Source organism: Salvia miltiorrhiza, chromosome 4 (assembly GCF_028751815.1).
Source record: "Salvia miltiorrhiza cultivar Shanhuang (shh) chromosome 4, IMPLAD_Smil_shh, whole genome shotgun sequence".
NCBI classification, from domain to species: Eukaryota; Viridiplantae; Streptophyta; class Magnoliopsida; order Lamiales; family Lamiaceae; genus Salvia; species Salvia miltiorrhiza.
The window spans coordinates 55,857,704-55,880,043 of NC_080390.1; the positions used below are offsets into that span (position 1 = coordinate 55,857,704).

The following is a 22,340-nucleotide window of genomic DNA, read 5'->3' on the forward strand; positions in this document are numbered from 1 at the left end:
TAATAATTGTTGATTTTAATGTGCATAATTGCTATGTGATTAGGGATTTATTAGTGATGTCACGCTATTGATGGACGCTAATGGCATTATAATGTGAAAAAAAGTTTGGAGATAATTAGAGGGTAATAAATAGATGTAGCATCTAGTTATGTCAATCGAAGCAGAGTCTATCTTGTAGAGATTAGATTTTTTGAAATCCAAAACCAAATCATATTAGTTAATTTTCCTAATTATCGTTTTGGATCACAAGGGAAAATATATTTTTATTCCTTCTCCAGAGTCCAGATTGCAGATATAGTCAAAGAAAATTAAATTTGTTGACAAATTGAGTTTATTTCCTTTTCTTAGGAGTTAGGACACTTTGAAAAATTGTAAGTATTACCTAAATCCATAATATATTAAAAAAAATACTAACTTCTAATTTGAAATTAATTTCAAATGTATACATTGTATTTTTTCAAAGATTAAAACGTAACAAAATTCTCTCCTCTCATCTTTTTTTTGAGTAAATCCATTTTTCAGTTCTTTTTTATTTTCATTCTTCAACTTATTGTTTAAGACAAATAACACACCATTTTCTTTGGCAGACTTTATTATTTCAGACAATTTTTAGAATACTCAACCATCATATAAAATGCATGGGCTCAAAATGCATATATGCTGCGATGATCAGACACAAAATATTTGGATAAAACAGATAGGTACAACTGCAATGCATCAAACCCTTCCAACAAAAGCTTTTATTAAGATTCTAAGAAAACTCTAGGTAGTAAACTAGAGTGTCTATTGCAACGAGAAGTAGCGCACACAACGGGTCGGGTGTCGTCGTGTCTTCAGCCTTGGAGGCCGATGATACCTGCGTAACATGGTTATAGCTGTAAGTAGGAATCGCGGATGTAGCTATCTTATACCGTCAGTTATAACCTAAATAGTAGAAGGTGGTCGAAAACGGGTCTTGTTTATGAGATGGTCGAAAACTGAGGCCTTATATTAGTTATCAAGAGTAATGTTTCGCTAATAGGTTGACAATTTTCTTGGCACTTCAATGGAGATGACAATGGTCGAAAATGGAATATCCAAACCTTAAGTTTGAATTATTAGCATCGCGTTTACACGTCAATATTGTAGAGAAACTTATACTCGACAACATGTCTGAATAGCATTATAAGATATCAGAATAATGTTTTCCTTACCACAAGCAACTCTTCCACCAGCATTTCCAGTGGCCTTGCTAAGTTCATGTCCACCTGTAGCAGAAAAAGGTGATTTCACACATTAGTTTAACACCGCGATGACTTCATAAAGAGGCCAAATAAGCGTATACACGCAGAGAGAGCGAGAGAGATCTAAAGAGCCCTCTTGTATGATTTTCTAAAATAGTTTCCAAATACCCAAGAAAACCAGACATCAAATAAAAGCAATAAGGCTAGTTTAGTTAGGGGAAAATATTTATAACACTACTTCAAATTACAGGATTAGCACAGCTGGCACCAAATTATAATATCACAACCATATAATTAAAGGCCCCCTTGTAAGTTCTCTAAAATAGTTTCAAACGACAAAGAAGACCGGAGGTCAATAGCTTATGACTTAATATGAAAGCTCTAATGCTAGTTTAGTTAGGACAGGGAATGGAGACGACTGACCTCTTCCAAGATCATCAGGATCGGCATGGACAACTACAGCTCTCCCAACAATGGAATGTGGTCCCGAAAGTGGTATCTGCAAAAAATTCGAAAAGCTTCCAATGGTCAAGCCATGGAACCACTTCAATAACTCTAGAGAAACGGGTGGAGAGAAAACTAACCTGCTTGTCAACAATGGTGAAAGTAGCGGTACCTGGAACATTTGAAAGCATGATGATGAACATTGGAACATAAATTCTCACCTAAGGAAGCTAAAGAACAAGAACCCTTTCTTCTTTAGTCAGATAGAGAGGATGAGGTGATGTTTCAAGTTAATTGTCGGAAACACTAATCTCAAGAACTTTTTAAGAACGAAAAATCTAATTACCGTCGTCTCCAGCTGTGACGTTGCCAAGATCACCAGCGTGTCGAATCTCATCATCAGGAGCACCGTGATCTTTGTCAGTCGGATTGAAATGGGGCCCTACAGATTGAGGAAACCACAAATATGAATATCAAAGTTCCACTTCTCCAGCATTGAAATAGCCACAACATAGATACTACAGAGGATACCTGCATCGATGCAGGCAACAAATATTTCACATACACGTTAGGAGTCGGTAAATAAAGGAGAAATTACCAGTTGACATGCAGCCATTGGTGGTGTCACCGAGGGCATGCACATGAAGGCCGTGGAGCCCGGGCGGCTTAAGGCCGGAGATATTTCCCGTTACGTTCGTGGGGCCTGTAGCATGAAAGAAACAATAGCAAAAGCACCTATGAGAAACTTTTAATCAACTATTTACTACACGATTATATGACAAAATGAAAAACTACCATCTCCTTCCTGTGTGAAGTAGATAGTGCCCTTGACACCCTCACTGCTGCTGAGCACTGCAACAGCCTTCGCCATGGTTTCGCGTCTTCTGCAAAATCAACAACGACACGATCTTACTAGCCAATACTTCACGCTGATCAACCAAAATGGTAATCTACATTGTAAAAAAATCATTACGCAACAACTCAATGGCAACTGATTTCTCATAAAATAAGAAAGAAATGGATAAAAATCTGACTAAATCTCATTTATTCAGCTCATTATTAGTATAAAAGCGATTCAACATTTCTAAAGGGATAGACATGCAACCATACTTCAATACACCTTAATCAATACATGTTATAACCGGGTACACGATCGAGATATTACAAAATGAATATTTTGAGATAATACAACTCAAAATAATTGAAAATATTACAAAGAAAATAATTTGAGAAATTACAACTCAAATAATTGTATACAACTGAAATATACTGTATAAATAAATTATACGTATAAAATAAGTCGAGTCGAGATGAATCTCTTCCCGCAAGAAGATTATCGCCCCGGTAGTGCTCTTCGGTTTGGCGTATCTTCCCCAAAGGTAAAACGACTTCGTCTCGTCGGATGTAGCACCACAATCCGGCGAGCTCCGGCGAACTGAATAAGGATCGAAAACTGAGCTAGAGGTTGAGGTGGAATGCAGAATATGTTGTGAGTTGTGAGTTCTCAGAGTCGTTAGTTCTGAGTTGTGAGTTCTAAGTTGTCAGTTATGAGTTCACAACACACCCGTATTTATAGGTGTTAAACCTAGTGTGAACGGCCGGTGTGAACGGCCGGTGTGAACGGAACGTCAGTCAATTCCGGCGGGTGCGGTAGGTGGCCGCAATCGTTGAACGCGGTAGGTGGCCGCAATCGTTGAACTCGGTAGGTGGCCGCAATCGTTGAACGCGGTAGGTGGCCGCAAACGTTGAACGCAGAAGTTGAAACTGATTTTCCCTCTTCAACATCCAAACTTTGACATACAATATCTCACTCACCGGAAATCGGTTTTGAGACTTCAAGTATATCACGTTGATCTACTCGAGATGTAGATTAACATCCAATCATTATTTTAATTAAATAATAAATATTTAATTAAATAATAATTTTCAGATATGGCATAAAACCATATTTCCAACAATCCCCCACATGAGTGAGAAATCAGTATGCGAATGTATGCAGACACTTAGCTCAGTCCTCTTAAGATACAACATTGCATTTGGAAAGGTAGCTTGTGGCTTTGAACCTGCCATAGTCAATATTATCGAGTATACCGGCGGCCTAGTGGATTGTGTTCCTTGAACTAGTCCTCCTCGGTGTATACTGAGTCAACAATATTGACACAATATTGCTTCAATCCTTATTCGTTCTCACGTTTGTGTCCATTACAGGCCTTGGAACACCTCTTTGGATTCATAAGTGTTTCAATCGAAGCGGCCCCACTTCACACTTACATAGGTGACTCTTAACTCAAGTATCCTGCTATACTTGTCCTCTTCGAGGAGTTCTAGAGTCATTAAAAGTCAAAGACTTAACCTCACCACGTGCAGGTTTCCGAACACTCACTGTTCTACAAGGAATAGGCAATTCGAGTGTTCAACACACGGATTTTCATAGCTTAGTTGTCCCATTGAACCAAGTTCTTGGGATCCTCCAGTCATCATGGTTGGGTTGCCACTATGATTATCCTTAATTTGTGGACTTCAAACCCATTCCCCCTAACAGTTTATACATCTGATCTCGAGGATACTTTTTGTCAAAGGATCCGCTATGTTATCAATTGATCTTATATAATCAATTGTGATAACTCCACTAGTGATCAGATGTCTCACGGTATTATGACGTCGACGAATATGTCTCGACTTACCGTTATACAAATGATTTTGTGCTCGTCCGATAGCAGCTTGACTATCACAATGAATTATCACGGACGACACAGGTTTCGACCAACATGGAATATCCTCGAGGAAATTTTTAAGCCACTCGGCTTCTTCACCAGCTTTATCCAAAGCTATGAATTCTGATTCCATGGTCGATCTAGCAATACATGTTTGCTTCTTGGATTTCCAAGACACAGCACCACCCCCCACAGTGAATACATAACCGCTCGTTGAAAACGAGTCTTTGGCATCAGATATCCAATTTGCATCACAGTACCCTTCAAGTACAGAGGGCTCCCTAGTATAATGAATCGCATAGTTTTGAGTATATTTCAAATATCTCAAAACCCTTTCAAGAGCTTTCCAATGTTCATTACTAGGGTTAGCTGTAAAGCTGCTCAACTTGTTGACCGAGCATGCTATATCGGGACGAGTGCAATTTGTTAGATACAACAAGCTCCCAATAATCTTCGCATATTCTATCGCGTCAACAGGTTCTCCCTTGTGTACACTCAAATGCACACTAGGTTCCCATGGTGTCTTAGCTATTGGCTTGTCAAAAGCGTTGAATTTCTTTAACACTTTCTCAACGTAGTGAGATTGTGTTATAGTAATACCATCAGGTCTTCTTAGAATTTTAATTCCAAGGATAACATCAGCTAAGCCCATATCTTTCATGCTAAAATTTTTACTTAGCATGCCTTTGGTTTCTTGAATCACTCGGGAATTACTTCCCATGATGAGCATGTCATCTACATAAAGACAAACAATAACATATCCGTTATTAGAATTCTTAATGTAGACACATTTATCGCACTCATTGATTCTGAATCCATTTGACAACATTACACTGTCAAATTTTAAATGCCATTGAAGCGGTGCTTGCTTCAACCCATATAAAGACATTTGAAGTTTGCATACTTTGTGCTCTTGCCCAGGTACTACAAACCCTTCAGGTTGCTTCATATATATTTCATCTTCCAACTCGCCATACAAGAACGCAGTTTTCACATCCATTTGGTGAATCTCGAGATTGTGCAAGGCAGCAATAGCGAGAAGCATCCGAATAGATGTTAGTTTAGTCACAGGTGAATAGGTATCGAAGAAATCGTACCCTTCTTTCTGCCTGAAACCTTGAACGACAAGTCGGGCTTTGTACTTATCTATAGTACCATCAGATTTGTACTTTTTTTTTTTTTTAGGATCCATTTGCATCCTAAAGCTTTACTTCCAGGTGGTAGATCCACTAACACCCAAGTATGATTCTGCATAATGGAATCAATTTCAATATCTATGGCTTCTTTCCATAGAACTGCATCTGAGCCAGACATAGCTTCTTTAATCGTCACCGGTTCGCCATCTAGCATCAAGACAACATAATCCGGTCCATAGACATTAGCTTTTATAACTCGTTCCCCACGTCTCGGTTCTACATCCATAGGTTTAGACCTTGGTCTTTTCCTATTAGGTGGTACATGATTAGAACCCGTGGCATCATCTACTTGAGTAGAATTACTAGCTACTTCCATAGGTTTAGAACTTGTAGCATCATCATCAACTCCATCATTAGAGTTCGATGTACCTTTATCCTTGTTAGGATAGATATTTTCAAAGAATATAGCATTCCTTGATTCTATCGTTGTCCCAACATGTATATCAGGTATCTCCGATCTGTGCACTATAAAACGATAGGCACTGCTATTAAGTGCATGGCCAATGAAGATACAATCCACCGTTTTAGGTCCTATTGTAACTTGCTTTGGTAAAGGTACTTCTACCTTGGCTAAACACCCCCACACTTTGAGGTATTTATACGAAGGTTTCCTTCCTTTCCATAGCTCATAGGGAGTTACATCTTTCCCTTTGAGTGGAATCTTGTTCAAGATATAGTTGGCCGTTAAGACAGCTTCCTCCCACATGTTCTGGGGTAATCCTGAACTAATCAACAAGGCATTCATCATCTCCTTAAGAGTTCGATTCTTGCGTTCAGCAACGCCGTTAGATTGTGGTGAATAAGGAGCCGTCGTTTGATGGATTATACCTCTTTCGTTGCATAATTCAGCAAACGGAGCTACATACTCTCCACCTCTATCACTTCGAACCATCTTAATTCGACATCCAAGTTGATTCTCGGCTTCATTTTTGAAGTTTATAAAAGCTTCAATAGCCTCATCTTTACTTTTCAATAAGTAAAGGTAACAATACTTTGTGCAATCGTCTATAAAGGTGATAAAGTACTTCTTGCGATTGTTATAACCGGGTACACGATCGAGATATTACAAAATGAATATTTTGAGATAATACAACTCAAAATAATTGAAAATATTACAAAGAAAATAATTTGAGAAATTACAACTCAAATAATTGTATACAACTGAAATATACTGTATAAATAAATTATACGTATAAAATAAGTCGAGTCGAGATGAATCTCTTCCCGCAAGAAGATTATCGCCCCGGTAGTGCTCTTCGGTTTGGCGTATCTTCCCCAAAGGTAAAACGACTTCGTCTCGTCGGATGTAGCACCACAATCCGGCGAGCTCCGGCGAACTGAATAAGGATCGAAAACTGAGCTAGAGGTTGAGGTGGAATGCAGAATATGTTGTGAGTTGTGAGTTCTCAGAGTCGTTAGTTCTGAGTTGTGAGTTCTAAGTTGTCAGTTATGAGTTCACAACACACCCGTATTTATAGGTGTTAAACCTAGTGTGAACGGCCGGTGTGAACGGCCGGTGTGAACGGAACGTCAGTCAATTCCGGCGGGTGCGGTAGGTGGCCGCAATCGTTGAACGCGGTAGGTGGCCGCAATCGTTGAACTCGGTAGGTGGCCGCAATCGTTGAACGCGGTAGGTGGCCGCAAACGTTGAACGCAGAAGTTGAAACTGATTTTCCCTCTTCAACATCCAAACTTTGACATACAATATCTCACTCACCGGAAATCGGTTTTGAGACTTCAAGTATATCACGTTGATCTACTCGAGATGTAGATTAACATCCAATCATTATTTTAATTAAATAATAAATATTTAATTAAATAATAATTTTCAGATATGGCATAAAACCATATTTCCAACAATACATGCATTAACAAACTGTCAAATTCAATCAAGTAATCGATCCTATATAAAAAATCAACAGCCAGCTCAAAAATCAGCTAAAGTAAAGGCAGTTGCCATAAAAAGGCGCACTAAACCATCAACTCATCCGATCAAACCACAAATAAAGCTAGGAAAACAGATATCGTTACAATGAATCCAACAATTTTGCGGAAATTGTTTGAATTAAGCGATTTAAAGAGATGGAGAAATACCTCACAGCACCTCTGCACCGTTTGCTGATTGAAAGAGCGAGAGTAGAAGATTCTAGTTGTGAAAAATGCTTTGGGTTAGTAACTTATAAGGTTTATTGTTTTTTCAGATTATTTTCGGAAAAAAAAGAAAAAAGAAAACATTGAAACGTGTAGGTCATTTAACAAGTTGATGTTTTTCAGATGTAATATGTGAATTATATATATACACATAAATTCTCATATATTAGTAATAATTCAAATGTTATTGTATTCGGAAGAAAAAATAAATTTCATGATGGCCAACCCTCAATGATTGAATATACGAGGTGCTTCAATAAGAATTGTTAATTATTATGAAATATATAATTATTTTTATTTTAGATTGGTAAAGATGCACGATAAATGCATTGCCTTATTCAAATCGAACAAGGAACAATAATTTCATTTTTTGAATGCACTAAATTTCAGTGTAAATGCAATAAATAATTTTATATGTTTAAAATTAGACATTAAAATTATTTTTAATTTTTTGATCGCTAATACCATAAAAATCAGCCCTCTATTTAATCTCATGTTCCAAAAATTTCAAATACTATTTTAATTCTGTAGGCACTGTTTGGCTAAAAAGCCCACACTACTGCTTTTTCTATTTCCCCAAATTTGAATTTCAGTAACTCTCTTCACCCGCTCTCGCTCTCTCTCTCTCTCTCTCTCTCTCTCTCACACACACACACACACACACACACACACACACACACCTCACACAGAAGGCGTTGATTGACGCACAGATTTGAAGAAGCCCAAGCATGAATCACTACCACATTTACGAAGCCATCGGCCGCGGCAAATATTCGGTAATCCTAACTCAACCGCAATTGCTGTGTTGCTCATCTGAACTGTATTTATCCGAAATTACTGTGTTGCAGACTGTCTACAAGGGAAGAAAGAAGAAGACTATTGAGTATTTCGCCATTAAGAGCGTCGACAAATCTCATCGGAGCAAGGTTCTTCAGGAAGTAAGCATTTCCACCAGCAGTTTTTTATTTTTTGACGATTTTTATTCAATTTTGGGTGATTTGAATTATTTGAAACGGCCTGGTTTATGCTTTCAGCACCATAAAGCTGTAGATTTAATGTGGCGCCCACGAATTGTTCAACTCTATGTAAATGGGTTTATTTAGACTTAATTTCTGAAGCATGCGATCATGTTCTACTCATTTGAATGAGTTGAATTGCCTCGTGATCTAGAGCATAGAAGGCCCGGAACTACGGCGGGATTTTTCGTAGAATAGACATTTGTGATGTTGGAAACTCATTGATGAATGTGGATGCTACTCGTTTGTTAGTAGTTCAGTACTGGATTTCAATATGATTCAGTTTTGTTATTTTCTTTTTACAGGTGAGGATTCTTCACACTCTAGATCATTCTAACGTGCTAAAGTTCTACTCATGGTAAGTTTGTCCAGTGAGAACTTAGAATCTTTGTTGACTTGCTAATGACCTTTGATCGATTAGTATGGTATTAGACACTTTAGCTTCATTCTTACTCTTTTTTCTCGTCAACTGATGTTGTAGGTACGAAACATCAGCTCATTTGTGGTTAGTTCTCGAGTATTGCGTTGGAGGAGATCTGATGACTTTATTGCAACAGGTGATTGATTGTTATAACTGTTCGTGTGTATCAACTTGTTGCCTGAATCAAGATATGTGACAATATTTTTTTGTCACATGACTCATATTAGGACCTAAAAGCTTTAAGCTGTCCAGATTACTGTGAATTGAACCCCGTTCTCTGTTTTTTAAGTCCTTATCCTTGCTATTTTTACAATAAAATAACTAGAGGGGTCTCCTCTTGAAAGTGTGAAAGAAGGAAGGTCATGATGAATTCATGCCAAGTTGGCTTTCTTAAAATTTGGATAGAACTGGTTCAGATATTGATAAAAAATAAATCTCGTGCTAGTATGTCGCATGTGTGTCTCATATGGCACAAGCTGAACCTTGAGCCTTGCCTTAGTACTTATTAAAAAAGATTATCTCATGAGCCTAAGTTTGTTATGTCATACCTGTGCTGGATAAAAGAAACAGAAGCTAAAGCTTTTGGTTTGTTCTCTCACATAATGTTATGTTCATTGATCAACTAACCTCTGTGGTTCGTTGTTACATCTTATGTATTGGACCCTCTTTGTGTTATTACCCATTTATCAACTCCCAATTGTTTTGGCTCTCATGATCCACTAACAACTAAGTTTCATGGCAGGACGGCAAGCTTCCTGAAGAGTCTATACATGACTTGGCTTATGGCCTTGTAGCAGCTCTGCAGTAAGAATCAAATTTACCTAAACTTTCTTGTTAATTATGGCAACTAGATTGCTTTTGAAAATATTACTGGCCTGACCAACAGGTACTTGCATTCAAAGGGAATTATTTACTGTGACTTAAAACCGTCAAACATTCTTTTGGATGAAAACGGACAGACAAAGGTATTATCTTGCTCCCCCTCTCCATGTAGATCTTTGTGAGTGCTTCGAATAATTCTGAAAATATCCCATTTAATGTTTTCTATGATCAGCTATGCGACTTTGGATTAGCAAGAAAACTGAGTGACATATCCATGACCTCCCAGGTGGGTTTTATACTTAATACTTTTTTGCAAATTGGAAGTAGGGTTAGCTGACTTGTGACTTGATTTACTGGATGAAGTTGTTTCCTGTTTCCCTACTTGATAATATGATTATATTTTCAATTGCATGCCTAGCTACCCCAAGCAAAACGTGGAACACCTTGCTACATGTCTCCCGAGTTGTTCCAAGATGGAGGTGTTCATTCATACGCTTCTGATTTCTGGGCTCTTGGTTGTGTGCTATATGAGTGTTATACTGGCAGACCTCCATTTATTGACAAGGAATTCACTCAATTGGCGAAATCGATTCTTTTGGAGGCACATCCTCCTCTTCCTGGGAATCCAACCCGTCCATTTGTAAATTTGATAAATTCTCTCTTGATCAAAGATCCAGCTGAAAGAATACAGTGGCCTGAACTTTGCAATCATGCTTTTTGGAGGACAAAATTTGTTTCATTGGCATTACCTCCTCAGCCTGCTTTTGCTAACATGATTGAGCTGCCTTCTGAACCACATCTTACGGAGCGCAATGGAGATAGACCTCTCCGAAACAAGACTCCAACAAGATCTTGTGGAAAAGATTCAAGAATGCCTAGTAAGCAAGATGAGAATCTTAGTGCTGCTGTGAAAGGAGAAGAGACGCCGACTAAAGGTATATATAGTGGCCGTAAAGCTCAAGGCAAACCTTCTGGCAAAGTACCTGATGCAAAGAAAAAAGATGGTTCAAATAATATAGGTGGTGTGAATCTCCTGCGTCTTTCGAGAATTGCAAGATCTAATCTGCACAGGGAAAACGAGAAAGAGAATTACCGAAGGCCATTACCTAATAGCTCTAAGAATGATGCAGAAATCAAAATCGAAAACAATGACATGGAACTTGATTTTAATGAGAGCACAGAAGATGATGGGCATGATGAAGCTGATGTATCTGAAAATGAATCATCCATTACAGAAGATAATTTATCAACTCCTCGAAAGCATGAGGGAAAAGTTGAAGAGACGGACAACATGATAATCCAGTCTGAAGGATCAAATGTTGTTGACACTCCTTTGACTGATAACTCAAGAGCAGAAGAGCAGGAATCATCTTCAGACATGGATGTGAGCCCAGTAGTATCCACACCAACCAGTGCTAGCCCTCACCTGAAGACTCCAAGAATCAAAGATGTTTCTGGGCGTGTCCTTGATTTTGATGCAGCCAAATCAACTTCAGACCTCTCCGAGGTGCTGTGGCATCCATCTGATCTCTCTGTTAGGCCAGTAATGCCTAGCAGAAAAATTGATAAAGGATCGGATGTAATGCCTTCCCTTCCCTTCCACGCTATTCCCCCAGCTGATTTTACAAAGATGCCCAAGGATAAATTGGATGTTATGTATAACAGGATTATAAGTATCATGAATGGGAATGTCAATGGTGAGAAGCAAAATGTGCTTAGGTACCTCGAGATGTTGAGCACCAATGCTGATACTGCCAATATTTTGACCAATGGGCCAATAATGCTAGTTCTTCTCAAAATGCTAAGGCAGTCTAAGGCTTTGGCCTTGCGGGTGCAGCTGTCTTCACTTATAGGCTTGCTGATTCGCCATTCCACCTTCATTGGAGATGATTTGGCAAATTCTGGAATTTTAGGTGCTCTAACAGATGGTTTGAGAGACAGACAGGAAAAAGTGAGGAGGTTTTCCATGGCTGCTTTGGGCGAGTTGTTATTTTACATATCTACTCTAAATGATCCTACTAAGGACAATAATCCTCAGGAATCTCCATCGAAAGACAGCAGACCACCTTCTAGCTGGCAGGTTAGCTTCTTTCACTATTTTCCCATGGCGTTTGGAACATATTAACCTCCTATTATTTTCTTTCTGATATGCCTTTTCCAATGTTATTCAGGTTCCCAATTCATTAATCTCTTTGATATCATCTGTCTTACGGAAAGGAGAGGATGATCTTACCCAGCTTTATGCTTTAAGAACAATAGAGAACATCTCGAGTCATGGAGGTTATTGGGCCACTCGTTTCAACAGCCAAGATGTAATTACGAACCTCTGTTATATGTATAAGGCTCCAGGAAAACAAGAAAGTATGAAACTTACTGCTGCGTCATGTTTGGTGCGTCTGGCTCGCTTCAACCCACCTAGCATTCAACAGGTTGTTGAGAAAATTCCGCTGAAGGATATTAGTTCTAGTCTTTTCAAGGGAAACCAACGTGAGCAGCAAATCTGCTTAAATCTTCTAAACATGGCTATGCTTGGAAGCCAGTTTCTGACAAATATAGGGCGTCTCCTTCTTCCCGTAATGGAAGACAAAAATATTGTTTCAAATCTTTTGTCTCTTATTGAGCAGGGAAATGAAGTTCTGAAGGGAAAGGCTCTCCTCTTTGTGGCTCTACTCTGTAAGCATGGGAAGAGATGTCTCCCACTCTTTTTCTGCAATGCAAGATTGCTATCAGCTATGGATAGACTTGCAAAAGAAAAAGATAAATATGTGCAGCATTGTCTGGACGCATTTGTGCATGCTGTGGTATCAACTTTACCAGGTTTGCTTGAAACAATAACAGGGGATATTCAACAAATTATGGGAGGCAGGCGTCAAGGGCTCATTCCTGGTCTCAGCAGTCGGAATACTCCAAAAAACAGTATTCATTTCTTTCCTGTGGTTCTCCATCTTCTAGGGAGCTCTTCATTCAGGAATTCAGTAATTACTCCACAGGTTTTGCTACTGGTTGCGAATCTGCTTAAATTGACGGAATCACCTTTCCAGGTATACAACTGAAAAAATGTTGCTGTTATTTTTCTGAAATCAGTCTTCCCTTTCATGTTACCTACTATTTATTTGGGCCATGACTTTTGGTTATTGGCGAACATGGTATTGTAGCCATGTCTAATACTTACAAGTAAATAGGATGTCAAAACTTGGGTGCTTGTTACGATTCTCTTATAGCAATCAAGATTTGCGCAATAACGTCTTATTACTTATTGATTTCAGGGCAGGGATGACTTCCAAATAACTCTTCTGCGAGTTTTGGAATCAATATCAGAGGAGCCAACAGCAATCAATGATAACCCTGTCGTCTTCATCCGCCAGATCCTTCCTAGCCTGGCTGCCCTGTACAAGGGAAACAAAGATGGAGATGCTCGGTTTTTATGCTTGAAGATATTCTTCGATGTGATGGTCCTTTTCCTGAGTGAAACGGTGGAGGACGAACAGAGGGCAGAAGATTTAAAGTCTGTATCTAATGTTCACTTCCTCCCACTATACCCATCTCTGATTGAGGACGAAGACCCGATTCCCATGTATGCTCAGAAGCTGCTTGTGATGCTCATCGAGTCCAACTACATAAAAATCTGTGACATCCTTCACATGAAAGCTGTCTCCCAATGCTTCGAATCTCTGCTGGGTGATTTCTCAACTATAAACGTGAGCAATGTGATGCTGTGTCTGGCTCTAGCATCCGCCCCTGAGCTAGAAACGAAGATGATCTCCCAATTAAAAGTTGTGAGGAAGATAGGAAATCTCTTGGAATTCGTATTAGCCAAGGAGATGGATGATTTCATCGAGCCAACACTTGGTCTGTGCAGGGCATTCCTCTTACGCTCTGTAAACTCCAGGCCAGGGTTCGTCTACTCAAAACAGCCCGCACTCTTATATGATGGCTCAAGTGAGAGCAGTGCTGACTGCATAAGAGATATAACAGACTTTGCCAGCAACGTAGGAGCCCTCCTCGAACTGAGCAAATCCTCCGAGGCCAACGTTGCAGATTTAGCCTCCGAGTGTTTGGTTCTGCTGTTCAAGGCAGCTCCAAGAGAAGCAACCATGAACTTCTTCATGAATCTCTCCAAAGCATCTGCATCACTCGAGGCCGGGCTCAATGGCAGCATCTCCGAGCTGGTGGTGGAGCGAATTCTGCATGTTGTTGGTTTCTCTTGTCGACAGTACATGCTACACTCGATGATACTATCCATCTGCGCGTCAGAGCTGGCGAAAATCGAAGCAATTGTTTCTAATCTTAAGGGCTCTAGCACAAAAGGTATTGCCAATGCCTCTGTTCAAGTAGCACAGGAGTTGCAGAGGATCCATCGCTAGCTTCCCAGCTGCTGAGGTTCGTATTTCTTCACCTACGTTGTCTTGCTTTCGAACATGGAGAGGTTTTATCTCGAATTAACTGTCGATCTTCGATCTTTTTCAGAAAGCAAAGGTGGTTTTTTCTTACAAGCAGGATCGACGCAACCTTATATAGTGAAGGTGCATCTTGCAGAGAGATATGGTGAGAGCTCATTTATGCCTTTTTTTTCTTTTTCTTTTTGTATTACACAATTCCTATTACATTTTGTATCATAATGGTATGTGTTGAATTCAACACCATTTCTTCTAGCATCTCTTTTGTTTTGGTCTCACAAAATCAAGTAGTCCATTAAGAGAGAGAGAGAGAGAGATGTGGAAAATGCCTCTGTCATTCAAAGTTAACAGTGAAAAAGAAAATCAAGCTTTGAAATAAGATAAAGTTAGGTTAATTCAAATTTTTGCAGTTAGTGACAAAAAAAAACACTTCGTTTCCCTTTTCCCATTTTTCATTGAGTGGTTGGTTGACAACCTATTAAGGGAATCTTTAGGAATTCTTTTAAGGGGTGGGAAAATAATAGTTTATATGCACCAATCATATTATAAATAAACAAATTATATGTATTTCTCTAAAGCCATAAGTTTTCAATTTCGATATTAACCAGTTCCTGCAAATCAAATCCAAATTTTAGGATAAATCATGTAACTTGATTATTCAAAACATGCCCTCATCAACTATGATTACAAGATCATTTGAGTACTATTTCACATAATTTTTTTAAGGGTGAGAAAATAATAGTTTGTATGCACCAATCATATGATAAATAAACAAATTATATGTCAAATACACAAAAATAGTAAAACGTGAATACATGATCATGGGCCAAAACAAAGTCAAGCGCCAATCAAGCATTCTCAAAAATAAAAATAGAAATAAAGATAAATCTAAATATATACTATTGCTAAATTCACCCTTAATTTTCCCCTACCTTTTCACCACATGCAAATCCCACTTATTACATATTTTCATCAACTCCAAATGATCACAAATTCTCGTGACACTTTCTCCTATATTGATTTCACACCCTCAATCATAAAACCTCAAAGAAAAGAAAAAAAAAAAAAAACATCTCATATAAGTGTGATCATCTTCATTCCACCATCATTACATGTTCAAAATGACTTCTTTAAACTTTCTTGCAGCAGCCATCACTACAAGCTTCATTGTCTCATCCACTTTGGCATTGTCTCCATACACACAATTGCCACCCTACATTGCTCCTCTCCTCCCTTCCGCCGCCGCCCCTCCCACCGGAGCAACCATGCCGACGATCCCCTCCACCCGTAGCCCTCCCAACCCCGATATAACGGGCTCGACCGGCCTCGACACCGCCTTCGGGCCGTCGGGCCCATTGCAAGATTCATCCGCAGTGCCTCAAGTTGGACTCAATTTTTTTATGGCTTTTGGGTTAGTGCTTGTTTTAATCATTATTATGTGAGGTATTTTAATTCTCTATAGCATGCAAACTACCTACATATATGTAAGTATGTTTAGTCACATTTCCAATTTAAGCACAAGCATATGATGGACTTAATCTGAGTGTGACATAGATTCTTCTTGGGTGCAGCATTTAATGAGGTTGAAGGTTGAGTTCTTGACTAGTATATTTCTTGAAATTTAGTTACCTTCCCACTTGAAGCACAAACACATGAATTATGTTGTTGATAGACCTTTATTTGATGATGTCCCCATTAGTGATATCTACTAATCCATTCGCGTAGTTCATCGTAACATTGTTGGTTTTAACGTATAATTCATCGAGTTTAGCATAAATTATTGATCGATTCAATCGAGTGTAGCAAAAACCCTAGCACGAGCCTTCGTGCTAGGGGGTTTTGAGAGTTTGTTGGAAGACAAAAAAGGGAAAGTGGTTGTGTGCTTTCCAGTTAGGTAAATTAAATGTAAAAATGCTAGCTGGAGACACCACCCTTTGTTGAAAGCGCCATGCCAAGAGGGCCACTCAACCTATTACTCCCTTCGTCCCATTACAAATATCTCACTTTCTATAATAGAATATTATATTTCACTACAAATGTTCCATTTTTTTGGTAAAATATTCTCTCTTTATATCTAATATTTAAATAATTTTTACCGACTCACTTTATCTACTAATTACACATTTATTAATCTACGTGCCAAAAAGTAGCAGGACATTTATAATGAGACGGAGGAAGTATATATGTTCGATTTTTCGACATCCTATGTACAACTGTCTCGAGACCAAATTTCGAACCGAATTCACTTAACCAAACAACATATCATGAAACTAAATCTTATCTAATTCACGAAAGCAAACACTCCACATCTCTCTCTCTCTCTCATTGCATGCTTGAGTTGATTAATGACCAGTTTAATTATTTAGTTTCTCGTAAAGTGTTGAAGTAATCTTTAACGATAGAAACCAAATTAAAATCACAAATATCTATTTACTTCAAAATAGTATCAGTAATCAGAAATGGACACTACATCACAATCTTTTTGCCATGGATGGCAGAGCTTTTTGCAAATGAAAGCGAAAGCGAAAGCTCAATATCGCCCGATGCAACGAGCAAATTTTTCGATGCTATCTTTGGGGACACTGTATTCGGCTTCGGGTGTGAGCATAATCGAATCGAAATCCAGAATTCGAACCGGACCAAAGGGGTCCGGTCGATGGAGGAGTTCCGCAAACAACGATCTAGAGATAGTAGAAATACGGATAGGGGTGAGCATAATCGAACCGAGACTGAAAAACCTAACCGGGCTACCTGGTCGAAATTGTCGAAAATTATCTTCAGCCCTTATTGAGCCGTTGCCGTTGCCGTTGCCAAAAATGTTTAAACAAGGAATATAACCCTACCAATATTTTATTTCTTTCCTGCGTTCGCACCTTATACTAAAGATGAGAGACAAGAAAAATGGTTTCTTTCCCCATAATAAGATTGCATTCAGAGATGATAGTAAACATTCATGTCTGACAGGGAAAACTGCAAACGAAAACGAGCTAGTTCCTTCGATGAAATAAACCAAGCACCCATAAAAGGCTGGATAAGTTATCGCGTTTTCCTTTTTTTCTAACCAAGTCCCTCGTGCCGAGCACAAACCTAGGAGAGATGGAGCTGTCGTTCATCATTTCTTCTCAAGGAGTTCCTCGATGAGATCTGCTGCTTCTTGAACGGTTGTGATGCTCTGGGCACTCTCTTCCTCAACGCATATCCCAAACTCCTCCTCGAGTCCCATCACAATCTCGACCTGTATGGTGAAACGTTGTTTATCAATGGCGAGATATTTATCAGGGAAGCAAAATTCAAGATTATATCATTTCCATACCCAAAAAAGGCCTTGATATTCATGAGAAATGCATAGTTACATTCCTATACTTTAATCATCTCAAAATTATATTCTTGCATCAAATTTGAAACCCTATTTATATCACTTATGTTAAAGTTAGGTCCTTGTGCTATACAAAAACATCGATTTTACTTACAAAAGAAAGTTGAAAAGTGAAAGTATAAAAGACTCGATACAGAATAGACTCGGAAAGTGCAGGGACCTAAGTTGGTTTCATTCATGAAATAAATAAACACAAGAAGATATGTGTTGTCCAATTACACATCACACTAGATTACATCAGTGATTAAGTAATGATGTCGTTTAATAATCCACATTTAGCATGCAGCAATACACGATTATGAACGAGGCAAACACTAAGTATATACCAACAATATGACCATGATGGGGGGAAGTATTACCGTGTCAAGAGAGTCAGCACCAAGTACTTGAAACTTCGAGTCTCCACAGACCTCTCGATCATCAGGAAGAGCCAACTGCTTCTTCACGATTTCAACCACTTTATTGACTGTCTCGGGCTTGGCCTGCTTAATGGAACAATCAAGAATTGTAGTCAATCTTGAAATCTCAAAGTTCATTGCATGTTAATGATGAAAAAGCTAATCTGCGAACATCTAGTATTTCTTGATTCTTCATCACAAGCATACTCAAAGACAAAGCATAATGTGAGAACTAGAACCAATGTAGATCAGTGGATCAAGCTGCAATAATCATACCGCGCAGGAAACTCGGAAACGAGGTAACGGGAGCCTGTGAGAAGGGAAGCTCTTTCCACTGAAGGAAACTGATGCCTTCCTCAAATTAGAAGCCTGCTTAAGTTGAAAAACAACAGAATTAACAATTACCAACACAAAATCAGCCTTGAATAATTAAAATTTGGTGAGAGAAAGCCAACTGACTCACATAGCTGAGAAAATACAAATGATATATGAAAAAAATCCTTCAATTTAACAGCTTATTTAGGCTGAACTCAATAATCCAAAACGAAATTGCAGCTGCAAATCAAAGCAAACTAAACGGAATTGTTCGATATTTTTGGCAGAAATCATCATTCACAACATTGTTAGTGCATTAGATTTTCTTGATAATTTCATCACATGCAAGAATAGGAGCTTGAAATATAGTCTATACTCAAAGATGAGGAAAAAACTCTATTTTGCACAAATGAAATTAAAAAAGGATATTTTATATCAGCTTCTGATTTGCAGAAACACATTACGCAACTTCGACATTAATCAGCAGATAAAGCCATATTATATCAAATCAGAAGGATTAAAACTAAAAAATCAGATGACCTAATGAAAACAGAATCGATTTTTAACACATAATCAACAAATACTAAAGAAAACAATATAGATTTACAATTGAAAAAACTTCGCAACTCACGATCCATCAAAAAATGAGATTTTTGATCATCAAATTAAATAATTTAACTATAGCTATCACTAAAACCCTTAAACACAAAAGCTGAAAAAAAATCAGAATTCAGTAAGCACGAAATCATAACTAGAGATCATAATATAGATTTACAATTGAAAAAACTTCGCAACTCACGATCCATCAAAAAATGAGATTTTTGATCATCAAGTTAAATAATTTAACTATAGTCTATAGCTATCACTAAAACCCTTAAACACAAAGGCTGAAAAAAAAAAATCAGAATTCAGTAAGCACGAAATCATAACTAGAGATCATAATATATCACAATGATTTAAAAATCGAAACACACTGCATAGCTACAAAAACCCAATAAATTAAAAAATGAAAATCCCGAAAAACTACAAACAATTTAAAAAACTAACCTGGCTCTGCTTGAACGAGCAAAAGGCGGAGGATAGAGAAACAGAGGAAGCAGTGAAAGAAGCCATATCTGATGGGATCAAAAGGAACAGGAAAAAACTCAATTTGGATCTGAAAATTTGACAAGGAAGAAGAAAGAAGAGAAGGTGGCGGAGAGCACGAAGAGTGTGAATGGCTTGAGTGTAGAGTAGAGAGGGAAGAGAGAGAAGTGAGAGAGAGTGGAAGAGTTCTGCCGCTGTTTTATAGGCACTTTTGAGTTTTTTGTTTTATAATTTTTCATCGCTCGTATCGAAAATTGGGAGTGTTTGGATGCGGGTTTAGTGGAATCTTTGATTTTTATTTTTATTTTTTTTATCTATATATATATATATATACAATTTTTTTTACTTGGGGAAAATCCAAATTTCAATTTAACCAGTCCTAATTAGAATAATAGGATGTGTTCTTGGTTTTATTAGAGCAACTCCAATGCTTGTGTCTTAGAGGGGTGTCTTAGGAGTGGGCCCCACCTAAGACACACCCCTCTCTAATGTATTGTGACTTAGGTGGGTGCTTAAATCCTCATTTCCACAAAATTCATATTTCTACACTTTTATTTTAAAATTTCTAATTTCATTAAAAATAAAATTAAACATTACAATAATTAAAATAAAATTAAAAACATAATTAAAATACGATAATAAAATAAAAATTAACATAATTTCCTAATTTAAATAAGCCCTCGACGCATGAGCATTTCCTAATTTTGTCTCCTTTTGAACACGGGCGAAGTGAGACTTGAGATGATCCGGCTTTCGTGGCGGCGCTGCCGACGTATTGAGCGCGTTGAACTTCTCGGCGATTGCTCCCCAATATTGGAGCAACTTTTGGGAGGTCCCCAAAATAGGATTGTGGGTTGCCTCCGCCCACAATATTGCCACGAGCTCGGACTCCTCGCTAAAATATGCAGCGCGGGTGCCCTTGGCTTTCGGTTTCACCTCCTCCGGCTCTTCTTGAACGTTGGCGCTCGCCGCCGGCGTGGGAACATTTCCCGTAGCCAAGACATTGGAGGCTTGTGAAAATGGAGCAAACCCCATCATTGGAAGCCTCGATCCGCCTTGTTGCTCGAGGTATTCATCGAATTCACGATCCATTTTTGGAAATGTAGAAGAGAGAATTGTTGTTGGGAGAGAATTGTAGTTGAAGATATTGGTGAATTTGAAAGAGTGGAAGAGTGGTATTTATAGAAGGGGAAAAATAAAAATAAAAAAAAAAGAAATTCAAAATAGCCGTTCAAATCAACGGTCGAATTTAAAAAAAATAAAATAAATAACCAACGGTCGAATTTAAAAAAAAAATAACGATTTTTGATTTTTTTTTTAAATTGGGACGCGCCATACTCCTTCAATCCTCGCCCCGGGTCCAGCCTTCGACCTCGCCTCGCACCTGGCCGGGTCTCCAGCGCACGCCCCTCTCCTTCGACGCGGATCGACGCGTCCTTTGACCTCCGCGCTGGAGGTGCTCTTATGGCGATGTTTGATTTGATAATAAACATTTTTAGACACTTATATGTTTTTATTTACAAATAATAAGATATGGTACATGCTTTATACAAATTTTTAATTGCAAATTGTTTATTAATTTTATCCGGGCATGTTTCGTGGTATTTTGAAACGATTATAAAAATCAAGTCGTACATCATATTTGATGTTGTATTCTATTAAATTATTGTTTATGAATATAAAAAAAATTAAATTCAATGTCTAATGAGAATTTCATAATTTTCTATTAATTTTATTCTTTAATCACTTTTTTTTAATAATCATATCTAATAGTAATGAATCATTATCAATTAAATGGAAAAGAGTGATATTTAGGTACACATGGCCTATACAATGTACACATGTGGTGGGGCGCCTAAATATTTAAATATTCAATTGCCCCAAACTAAATGCAAGAGAAAAGCACCAATGTTGGAGAGAGTTTAGCTGTCTCTACTCAATCAGTTTCACATAGTCATAATTGTATCCAACTGTTTAGCATATGCCTATTTAATTTATTTGACCAATCTAGCATTAAGACATAGCAATAACAAAAGATGTACTATTATTTCGATTTTTTTGGTATTTTGCCATGACTTATGTTCAATCGATTAGTTATTAGTATTACTCCCGTGCACGCAATATTTATTTAATTAAAATAATAAAACAAATTATATTTTTTAAAATAATATATTTAAAAAATAAAATTATATAAATTACTTATATACACATTATATTAAAATAATTTATACAAAATTTTTACTAAAATATATACAATACTAGAAGAATATACACATATGTATATGTATATATATGTGTGTGTGAGTGTTAATATATTATATCTATATATACTTTTTTACATTTAATGAATATATAATTTAAATTTAAAATTTATATTTTGATAAAATAATAACAAATACAACCTAGCAACAATTATCCTAAAATAGATGATTAAGGGTCATGACATTTTAAATATTTTTTATGCATTAAATGAATAAATTAATTTGATCAAGTCTGGCCAACAAACGATTAAACTTTCCAACCGAAATTATAAGTGATTTTGTTATAAAAAAAATGATGCGATTATAAGTCATATTTAAGAGATAAGAAATTAATTAATACTAATTTGATGAATTGTATCAATAGAAAAAGTTATAATAAAAAAAATATCTGTATAATCTAGAGTAGACGAAATGAATAAAAATTAGAAACAAAAAATTATTTCCAAAATTAGTAAGGCGATTTTTGACAGAAAAATATAACTTACTATTTTTTAAAATGGTTGTACTTAATAATAATAAT

The 22,340-nt window shown here is 37.4% G+C and overlaps 3 protein-coding genes across 8 annotated transcripts; 1 reads left to right on the top strand and 2 right to left on the bottom strand.

The window, feature by feature from the left end:
• Positions 1 to 628: 628 nt before the first annotated feature.
• On the bottom strand, positions 629 to 7,981 carry LOC131020953 (superoxide dismutase [Cu-Zn]-like). 4 transcript variants are annotated; one of them, XM_057950005.1, is made up of 8 exons: positions 7,672 to 7,981; positions 2,463 to 2,551; positions 2,266 to 2,370; positions 2,014 to 2,109; positions 1,808 to 1,839; positions 1,647 to 1,722; positions 1,194 to 1,247; positions 629 to 856 (listed from the first exon to the last, which is right to left on the bottom strand). In XM_057950005.1, exons 2-8 carry the CDS (start codon positions 2,536 to 2,538, stop codon positions 834 to 836), a joined length of 462 nt encoding a protein of 153 aa, XP_057805988.1. In that variant the 5' UTR covers positions 2,539 to 2,551; positions 7,672 to 7,981; the 3' UTR covers positions 629 to 833. The 4 variants fall into 4 exon arrangements, with proteins under 4 accessions (XP_057805988.1, XP_057805989.1, XP_057805990.1 ...); XM_057950006.1 differs by having other exon boundaries at positions 2,463 to 2,596; XM_057950007.1 differs by lacking the exon at positions 7,672 to 7,981 and adding an exon at positions 3,168 to 3,171 and having other exon boundaries at positions 2,463 to 2,548.
• A 346-nt stretch (positions 7,982 to 8,327) lies between these two features.
• On the top strand, positions 8,328 to 15,992 carry LOC131020955 (serine/threonine-protein kinase RUNKEL). Of its 3 annotated transcripts, none has more exons than XR_009100810.1 (12): positions 8,328 to 8,504; positions 8,577 to 8,666; positions 9,050 to 9,102; positions 9,226 to 9,301; positions 9,908 to 9,969; positions 10,052 to 10,130; positions 10,220 to 10,273; positions 10,406 to 12,067; positions 12,159 to 13,028; positions 13,254 to 14,367; positions 14,455 to 14,532; positions 15,534 to 15,992. XR_009100810.1 is itself a non-coding variant. In XM_057950008.1 (11 exons), the coding sequence occupies exons 1-10, from the start codon at positions 8,457 to 8,459 to the stop codon at positions 14,349 to 14,351; spliced, it is 4,092 nt and encodes a 1,363-aa protein (XP_057805991.1). In that variant the 5' UTR covers positions 8,328 to 8,456; the 3' UTR covers positions 14,352 to 14,367; positions 14,455 to 14,642. The 3 variants fall into 3 exon arrangements, 1 of the variants encoding a protein (XP_057805991.1); XR_009100811.1 differs by having other exon boundaries at positions 15,531 to 15,669; XM_057950008.1 differs by lacking the exon at positions 15,534 to 15,992 and having other exon boundaries at positions 14,455 to 14,642.
• A 1,297-nt stretch (positions 15,993 to 17,289) lies between these two features.
• LOC131020957 (acyl carrier protein 1, chloroplastic-like) lies at positions 17,290 to 19,761 on the bottom strand. The gene is made up of 4 exons (XM_057950013.1): positions 19,521 to 19,761; positions 18,435 to 18,527; positions 18,120 to 18,242; positions 17,290 to 17,619 (listed from the first exon to the last, which is right to left on the bottom strand). The coding sequence occupies exons 1-4, from the start codon at positions 19,584 to 19,586 to the stop codon at positions 17,497 to 17,499; spliced, it is 405 nt and encodes a 134-aa protein (XP_057805996.1). The 5' UTR covers positions 19,587 to 19,761; the 3' UTR covers positions 17,290 to 17,496.
• Positions 19,762 to 22,340: the final 2,579 nt, after the last annotated feature.